Consider the following 13,214-nt stretch of genomic DNA (forward strand, 5'->3'; position numbering starts at 1 on the left):
CATTGCACCTAAGACAATTGGTACCCACGAAAATATTTAAATCCTCAGGACTTTTACTCATAGAACTGTTATCGCGTTCAAACAATATCTAACTTATTTTTTCTCGAGTAAGTATATAGCAAAAAGTAAATCTCAAAAATACTAAACTCCGGGAAAAATTCAAAACGGAAATTCCCTTATCAGATGGCAAAATCAAATGATAAAACACATCAAACGAATGAATAACAATTGTCATATTCCTGACTTGGTACGAATGTATCAACAAAGGCTACTGTTGATCTTACATTGTGGATAATGTTTGGTTGTAAAGAAGTTTAATTACATAAATAAGGACATGTTTGCATCTAGCAGAAAAATGCGTTTTTTCAAATCTCACATATATGTTATGAACTATATGTATAATGTTTACATTGAGCAGCAGGACATAATAAATTATATAACCTCATTACAAATCCATTCAAATGATGTTCGTCTTTTCAATCGAGCAACAATAATGTTTTATACAGATTATAACACACGTTCGTGAACTTACAAAAAGGACATTGTTGTGAAATTATTCTATTTAAAAAGTAACCATTGTACTTTTTTTCTAAACGCACTATTGAATAACAAGTTAATCATGTTAATGTCAGACAATAATTGGTGAAACGATGTACTCATTTAAAATGGTGTATATTATCTAATACCAATGAAATAAGTGGAGTGTTTATTTTATATAATTTGATTTATTCGAAGGCAGGTATGTTTACTTTCATTATCGACTGAAACATTTCTGATTGTGTAAACGAACTGCAGTTAACTGATATTATTATAGCATAAATTACGTTTTAACATTATTTATGTATAAATTCGGTTAGGTAAAAATGTTTCCTTATTTAATTTTTGTTTATTCTTGTCAAAAAAATGATTGTCATAATTAGATCAACATAAGTTTATGTTTCGAAACTATCTATACTATTACTCGATTAGAAATGTTAGATTCTATAGAATCAAATATGCTTATGTGAGTTTATACAATCGAAAATGTTTATGTGTATTCATGTGTATTCATAAAATTGAATCGGGTGCTTATAGTTTTGTCATATTTGACTTTCATCCAATCTTTTAAGTTCACTTATGAAGATGTAGTTAATTTTATTTGTATGATCAGTGATTGGTGTCTCTACAACCGCCTAAGTCTGACCTCTCATGTCATCAAATCGGATCATATACCTGGTATTTACCTCCTATACATTTCGAGGAATATGACTTGTTGAAGGCGTCCGCGTGGAGAGTGTATATACTTCATATTAGGTAAGTAGGGAGGCGGGGCTAATATGAATACACAGTTAGTAGTGGAGTTACGGATTTGAATTTGGCACTATTTGCTTATTTAAAAGAATTGAAAATTCTGTTTAATATTGTTGTATCAAGGTTGTTGATATTAATTGGTTATTGTTGACATTAGTGTTTTTGTGCAAACCAATGGAAGTAGGATCTTAAAAGTGGACACTTGAACACTTTAATATAGGAATAAGAAGATGTGGTATGGTTGTAAATGAGACATCTGTAGTCTAAATTCAACAAATAAAGATAGTCGGTGAGAAAAATCCCCTACATAGTGTTCTTGTGGCCTACTACGATATATACGGTTTCAGTAAATTCCGTATGGGGTTCGGGCTGCGCTTCAATATTGAAATTCCTGACCCCGTGTATATCGTTTTAGGTCACTAACACACTATGTAACTTATAATATGTAGGTAACAAGCTAAGTACTACTTGTATACATAGAATACGTCAATATCATTACCATAAACCCGTGTTGATCAATGAGTTTAATTTTATCATACAAATACGAGTGTGTGGCTTTTTCCAGGTCTGTTGTATAACAATAAAACTTTGAAGTATGTGTTTAGCTGCATTCATAATATCAATAGCTGCATTCATATATAAACAAAAGAATAAACATGATGTTCTGGTAAATGGAAATTACACACACATGTTCTAATTTTAAATGCAATTATACATTTGAGATTATGTTCTAATAAGCTGTAATTTTACAGTTTAATGTTTTGTCAAGGCATTTTCCTTTTACCGTTCACTTCCTAAAGTTGTTGTTGTTGTTGGATCAATACATAGTCGATTGCGTACAGGTTGAAGAACACAAACAAGCAATATAACATATATACCGTAAGAAACAAATAGTCAGTACATAATTTAACTTTATATGGTTATGAGGCTGGTTCATCTATACAATAAGATTATTTGTTTGATCTTCTTTTCAAAGAAAAGGGACCATCAATAAACCTGCCAATGTTAATCTAACAATAAATTAAAATAAAGACAAAAACCACTTAGTCATGCCTATGCATGTGATATATCACCAGCGATTAACTTTCGTAATGTTACTGTTCGAATATATTATGTTATTCTGTTATCCGTAAATATTATCACAATAGGAATCTTACATAACATAACTTGCATTTTCTATTATTTTTCCAGAAAAAAAAGAGCAAACCATTATATTTTTATCTTCTAATATGCATTTTAACATGTATACACAAACGTTAATATTTTTTTAACTCACCTAAAGTGAGTAAATCGTAATGTTTTACTAAGGCAATTGAAACTATTGATTCATTTTTAGACTATAAACATGTGTGTTAACCTTCCTTGACTTAGAATTTTCAGATCAATTTATCATATCACCTTCACTTTTTTCGATTTAAGTGATGGTAATACAAATGGTAACACAATGTTTAGTTTATTGTCATGGTTGTTAGTCTCATTCATATTACAACAAACGCAAACAGCTTCGGGGTAAACCAGTTGTCATAAAGATCGATGCGACGACACATGATAGAATGATTCAATATTTAGAAAATTGCATATTTTTACGAAATAAAAAGAAAACAAACTCTTCCCGTTAGCCCGATATCTATTTGTAATAAGTACACACTTTAGAAAAACACATGATAAAATTATACTTGAAGAATCCATCTACCTCTCAATAGTTTTGAAAAAGTACCGAGAATATAATGTAACTAGTACCTTATACATATTTAAATGGAATTTTACAAACTCTCGCATAACTACAAAAACCTTTATATTACCCAGTAAGATGGGTCTGGCGGCATTAAACATTTTCGATCAACTATTACGTTTTCAATCATATTATTTTATATGCTTCATCTATAGGTTTGTTTATACTCATTTAATTGTCTTACGTCAATGTACGTTACTATGAAACATGTTGATGACGTTACACACATTTCATTCACTCACCAATTCTCACAGTAATTTTAGAAACTAAATATTTTGGAAGAAGCAAATATTGTTCAACCACACTTTTTTCCTTTGTATTATTTACTTTTAATCCACTATTTAACTAACCGTTCTCATTTATTTTAGCAAAATAGTACCCTACTTCGTATGCCCCATAAAATAAAACAAGAATGTTATTCGAGTTGTTAGTACAAGCAGCTGTTCAGTTGACAATAAGGGCACAACGTAAGTTTAAATATAGAATGGTAGAATCCAAATGTATATAAATATACATATACGGGAGGGATTGTGCCTGATATTCATATGATGAAGACATAATCTTTCAAATCAGTTTAATTGGGGTCTGGAGCTGGCATATCAGTTAACTGCTAGTAGTCTGTTATTATTTATGTTTTATTGTCATTTTATTTATTTTCTTTTGTTACATCTTCTGACATCGGACTCGGACTTCTCTTGAACTGAATTTTAATGTGCGTATTATGCGTTAAATTTTCTACATGACTGGAGGTATAGGGGGAGGGTCGAGATCTCATAAACATGCCGCAATTTTGCACCAGTCCCAAGTCAGGAGCCTCTGGCCTCTGTTAGTCTTGTGTTATTTTGAATAATGTTAGTTTATGTATAACTTTAGTTTAGTATGACGTCCGTTGTCACTGTACTAGTATACATATTTGTTAAGGGCCAGCTGAAGGACGACTCCGGATGGGGGAGTTTCTCGCTACATTGAAGACACATTGGTGGCTTTCGGCTGTTGTCTGCTGTATGGTCGGGTTGTTGTCGCTTTGACACATTCCCCATTTCCTCTCTCAATGTTATTTAAAAAAAAAAAAACATGTTCTTTGTATATTTAAAACTTTTATTATTAGATTGGATTAAACGTTGCTATACAGTTTTTACATTCTACATTGAAGTAGCTTATTTAGTGTAATTTTTGTTTTATTTCTCTGAAGATTCCTACCAGAAAGTTATTGAAGTATTCAAAAAGATATGTATTTAAATGCTGGAATGATTTTTTTCGAGTTTGATAGACCATCTTACATGTTAAAACAAACTGTATGTGCTGTAAAGAGTTCTACACATTTAGTATACAAAAATGGTTAATGAAAAACAAATGTTATCGACATAAAGTCATATTTGACTGTTGGGTAAAATTGTGTAGTTGTGAATGTTATGTTGCCTTGACGATAATGGTCAATTGGTTCATAATAAAACGTTATGGACGCATTTCTATGAGAGTATAGCTCAGTTCGTTCTAATGCGAAGTAACGTTGATTATCTATCTGTAAAATTGAAAATAATTCAGTTAGTATGATTTATTCTTTTTGTTCAGGTTTTTATAAAATGGTATTACAATAAAGATATGATGTGCATGTATGATTGCTATGAAAGTAGAATGAAGCAATTTTAGGCAACCTTTTGGCCTACAAGAATGAGAACAAAATTATTACGTACAGTTTGGTATAAAAGACCACGAAACATTTGGAATGAGACAACTAATGACATAATAATAACAAACATATTACGAAAAACAAATATTACATACCTTGACCAACGAATACCGTTTAACGGTATGCTCTCGATTTGTAACATGCATATACAGCATATGGTGGGGTATTTTTGCCAATAAAAAATCTTTCAACATTGTTCATCCAGGGATCAAATGTTGTAAAAGTAAGTCTTAGTGATTTTCGGTTTGGTAATTTGTCAGTTTGTAAACACATGTCAATCACTACTTTACATTTGTTTTACATATTGCAGACATATTTTGAACAATATTTTCATTTGATAGTTGGCTCTAAAAATAGTCCGACACAACTATATATAGCTGGCAACAATGGTGTCATCCCTTGAATGATGTAATGACATTTGTAAAATTATGACAACTTCTCAAATAAAACAAAACTCTGGTATGTTCGTCTATTCAAAATCCTTCATACTGATTAAAATAATTGTTCACTATGGGTGTCTGTCTTAACTTATATCAATGGTAACCTTATTTAATCATAATGATATTTGTGAACCATTGTTCGGTTCGAAAATGTGATCGACAGTGATCATGATAGCTATGATTTTAGTATCACTTGTATGTAAACATATTAAATCGATAGTTTTGACTTGACATTAGTTGCATAAATAATTGGATGTAGAAAGTAAAATCACCAAAACACTGAAGTCCGAGGAAAATAAAAAAGAAAGTCCTTACTCAAATGGCAAAATCAAAAGCTCTAACATATCAAACGAATGATAAACAATTGTCATTTTCCTGACTTGATACAGGCATTTTCATAAGTTGAAAATGGTGGATTCAATCTGGTTTCAAAGCTACCGACATCTCTCACTTGTATGACAGTCGCATCAAATTCCATTATATTGACAACAAATTTGTTAGATACTCCTTAATATTGATTAAGAATCAATTTAGTCAGGCAATCATGGATTTTTGGTACCATTTATACCTCTTAAAATCTGAAATTATGAGATAACTAAGACACGACTAAAGAACGTGTACAACTGCACATATGCAAGTAGCATTATAAATAACAGCATGTAAACACACATTGAAGAACACAACTATAACAATATTTAAAAAAAAACACTAATAAGGCAGGAATATGATAGTCCCAAATAAATGTTACCAAAATCATTGTTATTGATCCTTATTTTATAGATAACCTTACATCATATGGCAATGCTTCGCAAAGTACTTTGTTTGGTGGAAGTAATCCAGAAGCTGCAATACTTCCACCTATAACAAATGACTATACTGTGGGTTCATGTTCAACCACGAACACGGACGGTGCGTCAATAGCATGGTGGGGATTTCAATTCTCTTTCGAATTTGCATTCATCACAGATATAACAATTTACTACAGAAAAGATTGTAAGTATACATCATTTTTTATGCATTTACCATACTATGATTATTACCAACAATGCCTTGTAATATAATTTGGTGGGGTTCATACGACTTTATAGTGTATAATCGAGTAATAAAATTAATTTAAGAAAACAAAACCCAATTGATGGCATTATTTTATATTTAGATTAAGCTAATATGCAAAGGGTAGACATAATTAAGAAATAATATTTCACTTTTTAACTCACAAAGCACTCGAAATGGACTCGTACCGCAACTTTTTATTTTATAAATACTTTAAACCAAGATAAAGAGTGAATAATATAATTTTGATACAGAAAGATGTAGTTTCTGGCGATGATTTAACTTTGACTAAAAAAATGTTTTCAGTGCGCCAATTTTCAACAAGAAAAAGTAAAATCACACAAATACTGAACTCCAAAGAAAATTCAAAACGGACAGTCCACGTCAAAAGCTCAAACACATCAAAAAAATGGATAACAACTGTCATATTCCAAACTTGGTGCAGGCATTTTCTTAGTTTTGTAGCGAGCCAAACCTCTCATTTGTTTGACAGTCGTATCAAATTCCTTTATATTGATAACAATGCGTGAAAAAAACAAACAGACATTATAGGTAAAAATGTCAAAAAAGGGGTATAGCAGTTAACATTGTGTTAAAACCTTTATCACAATATAGACAAACAAATATTTAACAAAGAAGCATAAGAAGACATATATCAAATAAAACTACCTCATTCATGCTTTCTCATTAATGTATGTTATATCCACTCATAAAGGATTGAAAGATTTTAAATACTGGGACCGAATATTAAGATTAAGATTAAGTCTGACGTAGAATCGACCGTTTGACGTCATAATGGAATGGTAATTATATTCTGCTCCACATGTGGCATCCGTCGTTTTGTTCATGTTATTACTAATCCAGTAAATAGTTGAATTTGGTAGGTCACATTCGTGGCAAAGGGGACGGTTTAGCAGTTAAGACATTGGGAATATATCCGGTGTCATCCGTTAAACGAATATTACATAACGGTCAACAAACTCGTAATGGTTTGCATAAAGTTTACGAAGGGGTAATTGCAACTTCACCATTTGGATCTCTTGGTTTGTAAGCTTCCTTGTAAGCAGCAACCGTAATCATAATCATCGAATATCTATGGTTGATAACTGTTAGTCAACTTAAATATAATCAGCCAATCAGTTATTACATGTTAACTAGCAAAGTGTTGAACAAACTTTTGTAATTTTTGTCTTTTATAAATTTAGAAAGTACTCACATTCCGACGTTTCAATTTATAACAATCAGACGTCACATCTTATTATATTGATTATGTTGTACATGTGCATGACTCTGTTTTTGCCATATAACTCATTAGTAATTCATATATCCCTATTTTTTGAGTTTTTGGGAGCGATCTGAAAGACGGATATCTCAGGAACGGCTTTCGATTTCATATATTGATATCGGTATCTTTGTATACGATTTTCACAGTCTTGAACAAACCCAAAGGGGATTGGGGGATGCAAATGTGGTACAAAAAACTGCATTTGCTGATATTGTGCAATTTAAAAACGAATTTAAAACATGTAGTAACAGTTACTGTAAGCATATATGTTATAAATCAACTACAGACTTTTAAGACTATCTGCATTTGTAACTTACTTCTTCTTACAAGTTAGAAATTGAAAGATTTGCCATCTAACGTTCATTACATAATTTCAGATGCTGTTCGCATGGATGGATTTAAACTATATGTGACCAACACATCAACTATTCCACCTGATGGTTATCTCTGTTATGAAGATCCTGATCCTGGTATCCCAAACATCACACAGAATATTCCCTGTAATCAACTTGGAAAATATGTCATTTATTATGATGATAAAGGAGATGTCCAAACAAATAACGGACCTGTAGTTGAATTGTGTTACGTTGCTATTAATGGTAGGTTTTGTGTTGCTCAGAATTTCATGGTTTTTCCTTTGGGCGTCACATTGTTAGAATTTAATTTACTTCAATTTCAGTCGTTTTTAATGGACAAAGCTAGGTTTATTTGTATGACGGGTTTCTTAAATAGTTAAATGTAAAGTCTTACCGAAAAGACTACATGTACACAAAGTGCACCTCACAAGGTACCGTTAAATGAAGAATGTTTTTCACAAATGATTAAATTAGAGAAAATAAAAAATTATAATAAAATAACAAATGAATCTAGCAATACACGAATAAGGATATATGGTTTTATTGTTGCATGAGACATTTATCAACTTCGAAACTACGGACGTTGATATAAGCATATTTGTTTTTACCGTACAATTTTTTTTAACAATCAGCAAACCTACAATTGTCAATCATGCAATACAAGGCTTTGGCATAACAAAATGTAAAACAAAAATCTTTGTTAAACCAGTACATGAAAACTAAAACAACTATCAGAACCATAGCTGTTAATCATTAGTTGTGTTTGTTTTTTAACGCGTCAGGGCTTTTCTCTAATGGACTTCAGGGTTGAGGATTTTTGTGCGTTAACAGACGGTTGTACTTTCTGCATAAATTTTCGTTGATATTTATTTTAAACATAATTATTCATAGATAATTGCAACTTATAGTAATCCCTTCCGCTTCCCGGGCGCGAGTGATGTCTTGTTGCTGTATTAGCCTGCTCTTTTTCGACATCTACTCTATATTTCGTTTTGTCTTATTTGTTATTATAACCATTGTTCTTACGTACATCTTTTATATATAGGTACATGTCCTGTCCATCAGAGGTATTTGTTGCATTTGAAGTTATTAATACAATTTAGTTTTTTGTTTTATTTTTCGTTGTATATTGACCTTTAACTCAACTCATATAAAAAAGAAGATGTGGTGTAACATGTGCAATTGCCAATAAGACAACTCTCCACAAGAAACCAAATGGCACAGAAATTATCAACCCCGAAATGACAAATGTAAAATAATTTAAACGAGAAAGCTATCGGCCATAATTATGTAAAAATACAATGAATGAAAAACAAATATGTGACACATTATGTTTAGTTTGAAATATACATAAAGACAAATGTTGTAACGAATACACTTCACTTATTAGATCACTTCCATGCCTTTAATTATTTTTTAATATTTCATGAAAATGTTGTAATATTTCAAATGTTTTCGGTTAGTGCCTCCTTTTCAAAAATATTTTGAAAGATTGTTTAGTTAAACGAGGATATAATTGTAGATGAGCAGAAATATCAATGAAAGTTATACAATCATCGGGAAATGTGTTAACAGTTGCATTTAGGTTGAATAATACCTGAATCTTGGGAGCACAACTTATTCATTTTGGGATGTTAAATAGAGAACTAATAATCTATTTAATGTAACTGTTCGAAAATTGGAATTGTTTTCAGTACGATGTTGTAAAACAAGACTTTTGGAGAGAATTTACTAACATTAGATAATTCACACTGTGCCTTCATAGATTATAAGCATTGCTATATCAAGATATTATTATTATTATAATAATTGATACCTTATTTCCTCTGCCTTTCTCGTCCATTGTTCTTGGTTATCTAGTTACATCAGCTACATTCCCAGGGTCAGCATATATTTCTGTGTGAATTCAAATGACCGTATCAGGAATATGTGTCAGATCTGCGTTTTGTCTTGAGAGTAAAGCGTTCAACACCTTCAATTCTTATCAGGAATAGTGACTTACGAATCTATGCCTTGTTCCTTTTTTCGAAGGTCAGAATTTGTGTAATTTTCCTTTTATCTGAATTGTGCCAGATATACATGTATCAAATTTATTTTATTTTCTATGTAACATATAAAACCTGTTAAACATCACTTGTAGGTTGTGAGAAAGGTATGTGGGGTACAGACTGTTCTGAATCATGTTCTTCTAAATGTATAGGCCATCATTGTCATCCTGAAAATGGTTCATGTGTTTGGGGGTGTGACGAACAGAAATGCTTAAATAACAGATGGGATATAAAAACAGGTGTTTGTACAGAAGGATGTGTTACAGGATGGACCTCACAGATTTGTAATTGTACCAAATGTATGTCGGTATTTCAAGTATTGGTTGTTCCACAGTTATGTTTATTTGTTTCAAATATACGCTAAATATGTCAAATACAAAAAACAAATGTGTACCATAAAAATTATCTGCTCTAGTCATCTGCTATGAAACCGATCAAATACTCAACATAATCATTATAATTGCGTGATGACTTGATATTACGTAAAATATAGTAAAATTTTCAAAACACTTAACAAAACACTCATCATAATCACTAGGCTCGACACTTTGAACGTGAGACACGCGTGTCGTTTACATGGGTTACGCTTGAATCATCATTAAATGTAAATAAGACTAAAAAACGTTCGCAGTTCAAGAGCTTTAAGAACCTGAATATTTTGTCATATCCAGATTTGAAAATCTGTTAATTGGGGAGAAACTTTTAGGACTTAAACGCGACTCTTTATTGTATTTTCATGTTGGTGTTGTTTAATTAAGCCACTTACAGGGCCTCTTGAAATGTTAGTGCTGCATATTTTTTACAAGAAATTGTGTATGGATTTAAACGATGATTATCTTATCCTTAGGACATCGCCATGCTGTGTCAACATTTGATTCAAGTATGTTTTTGTGTTTTACCTTAGCATTTTAGTGTGTGGTAAAACGCAATCGTCATACGAGGCTAAAATGGTATAGCCAATTGCAAATATGTTCTGATTTTAAAGTCATATCCATTTATATGCATTTACTCTTGTATTACTCTATGAACTGGATAAAAAAGTAACTGCATGTACATTTATGTATTTATTTTGATTAGTTATGCCTGTTGTTTATTGTGACCTTGACCATGTTGACGTGTTACTAACATATTTTTTTAACTTACATCTTGTGCAATGATTCAATATTTCCTATTTTGCACAAATCTGATAGCTTATTGCTAGTGCGCTTGAAGTTGTAAAAGGTTTTTATGGTTTGCTGCTTTGATGTATTAGCTTTTTTATTTTAACTCAAACATGTAGAACATTTACATAGCATGGGTTTGTATATAACGTTCATTTACATGTCTCTTCAATCACTATGGTGTAATGTTTAACGTTTTGCGTATATAAATAGACATGTTTATTACTAACAAGTATGAACATATGATTGTGTTGGATAAAAACCGTAATTGTTATACGTTGCATGCAAAATTAAATCAATTGGTAGAGGGGTCTAAATACAGCACAAACAACATTTTCCAAAAGACCAAAAAAGTAAAAAAAAACCAGTATATTCTAACAAAACGCATTTGACTAGCAGGTCGAATAACGGATATTCTTTAAACCTGCTGACATCATTGGCGACTACCAAATTAACGGATCACCAGATATAACAAAACGAATCTTCATTATTAATTTAATACCAAATAGAAAACTATAAACTTGTGGAAAACATGGAAAATATGGTATACCGTTAACTAAAGGTTACAAAATTAGTACATACTTTCCGAATTTCGACAATTAAGGTATCGTTAGTGATGTCAGGAATTATATGTATATATAGATAGATGTTTGTTAATGTTTTATAATCGAATTTACATTTCATAAAGATAATGTTTTCGTTTTTGTTTTTAATTACTCTTAATAAAGATTTGCGACCATGGCGACTGTTAATCTAAACAAATATAGGTCACCTAACAGCCTTCGTCAATTAGCAAAGCCCACACCATATAGCCAGCTATAAAAGACTTCGAATTTTTAATAAATAAACCAAAACAAATGACCTAATTTATGTATAAAATAATAAGGGAAAAAACAAATACGTAACACAGCAAAATATAAACATAATGTTATTGGTATCCATTTATTTTTGTACGCCTATACATTGCCAGCAATTGAAGATTAAAATGTGTAGACATTATAAAAAGCGCACCTTCATTAATATAAAAGCATTATTTCATACAATGTGAGTAATGATATATATTTATTGATGATGATGATGATGATGAGGAGGAGGAGGAGGAGGAGGAGGAGGAGGAGGAGGAGGAGGAGGAGGAGGAGGAGGAGGAGGAGGAATTCTTCAGCAGCTTTATATGTCAAGACTGTTTATAATGGACAATAGATATCTACAAACAATAGGTGATGTTTTTCTAATACTCATGGTAGATATTATGTTTCACTCACGGCCATTATTTCTATTTTGTTGATGAACCTTAATAATGTGTGTTCTTAATTTATTTCTATAATGCCATATAAATAGGTCAAAGAGCAATTATCTTGAATAGAAAATATATGCCCAATCCTTATGACAACAGGACGGCTGACATATGATTTCCTAAAAACAGATGAAAGCGTGACATTGGAAATCAGCTCAATTATCATTAGATCTGTCAGCACTAAGATTCATCTCACGTCTAATGGTAAGAATTAAATGAAATGGTATTTCTATGTTTGCTATCGCAATTCTTATTTGATACTATATTTAAAGAATCAATTAACCGCGATGTAATTTAGAATTATACGACTCTAATGAATCGACAAAGGCCGAAAAGCAAAAGACAAACAAAAGTTCCCAAAACCAAGAAAAAAAAAGAACACATGATGAAAAACATGGCTTCAAATTTAAAAAAAATATATATATTTTTAAAAGTCGAGGTCCTGCCATACCGTTACTCTTTTCAAGATTCATTGGTTTTCCAGTACTCATGGTATATACTGTGTTTTTAACAATATGAAGAGAGAAAATGAATATTCGATACATATATGTAACCCCCGCCCCATATTTCATATGACTGTCATAAAATGTGTTGTCAATTGATTTAATACCATTATGATATATCCTTTTAGACATTTTTATCCTAGCTTGTAAATGTATATCGTCCTCTGTAAATAGTCTCGTTATAATTCCGAGGATTAATCGATTTAAATAATAACTTTTGAATAAATAAATGATGCTCTTTCATTCAAGTTTTCTTTACATTTTTTTTCTAGAATCTTTAAGACACAAATATGTGGGTATTGAGGTGGGTCACGACAGAGTTTAAAGGTAAAAACCTTCCGAGGGCTTACGAAATAGCCCCTG

General features: G+C 31.3%; 1 protein-coding gene across 2 annotated transcripts; it reads left to right on the forward strand.

The window, feature by feature from the left end:
* The first annotated feature begins 600 nt into the window (after window positions 1-600).
* LOC139487958 (uncharacterized) lies at window positions 601-11,952 on the forward strand. 2 transcript variants are annotated; one of them, XM_071273248.1, is made up of 5 exons: window positions 601-739; window positions 3,391-3,489; window positions 5,933-6,145; window positions 7,868-8,089; window positions 9,987-11,952. In XM_071273248.1, the coding sequence occupies exons 2-5, from the start codon at window positions 3,435-3,437 to the stop codon at window positions 10,256-10,258; spliced, it is 762 nt and encodes a 253-aa protein (XP_071129349.1). In that variant the 5' UTR covers window positions 601-739; window positions 3,391-3,434; the 3' UTR covers window positions 10,259-11,952. The 2 variants fall into 2 exon arrangements, with proteins under 2 accessions (XP_071129349.1, XP_071129342.1); XM_071273241.1 differs by lacking the exon at window positions 601-739 and adding an exon at window positions 1,164-1,293.
* The last annotated feature ends 1,262 nt before the right edge of the window (window positions 11,953-13,214 follow it).

The sequence above is a fragment of the Mytilus edulis genome, chromosome 1 (assembly GCF_963676685.1).
Source record: "Mytilus edulis chromosome 1, xbMytEdul2.2, whole genome shotgun sequence".
Classification (NCBI taxonomy): domain Eukaryota; kingdom Metazoa; phylum Mollusca; class Bivalvia; order Mytilida; family Mytilidae; genus Mytilus; species Mytilus edulis.

Bases quoted from the DNA above. Each gene is read 5' to 3' on its own strand.
- LOC139487958 (XM_071273248.1), top strand. From the start codon at position 3,435: ATGTTATTCGAGTTGTTAGTACAAGCAGCTGTTCAGTTGACAATAAGG. The intron at 3,490-5,932 runs GTAAGTTTAAAT...CTTATTTTATAG, and splicing joins GTTGACAATAAGGGCACAAC to ATAACCTTACATCATATGGC. The intron at 6,146-7,867 runs GTAAGTATACAT...ACATAATTTCAG, and splicing joins AATTTACTACAGAAAAGATT to ATGCTGTTCGCATGGATGGA.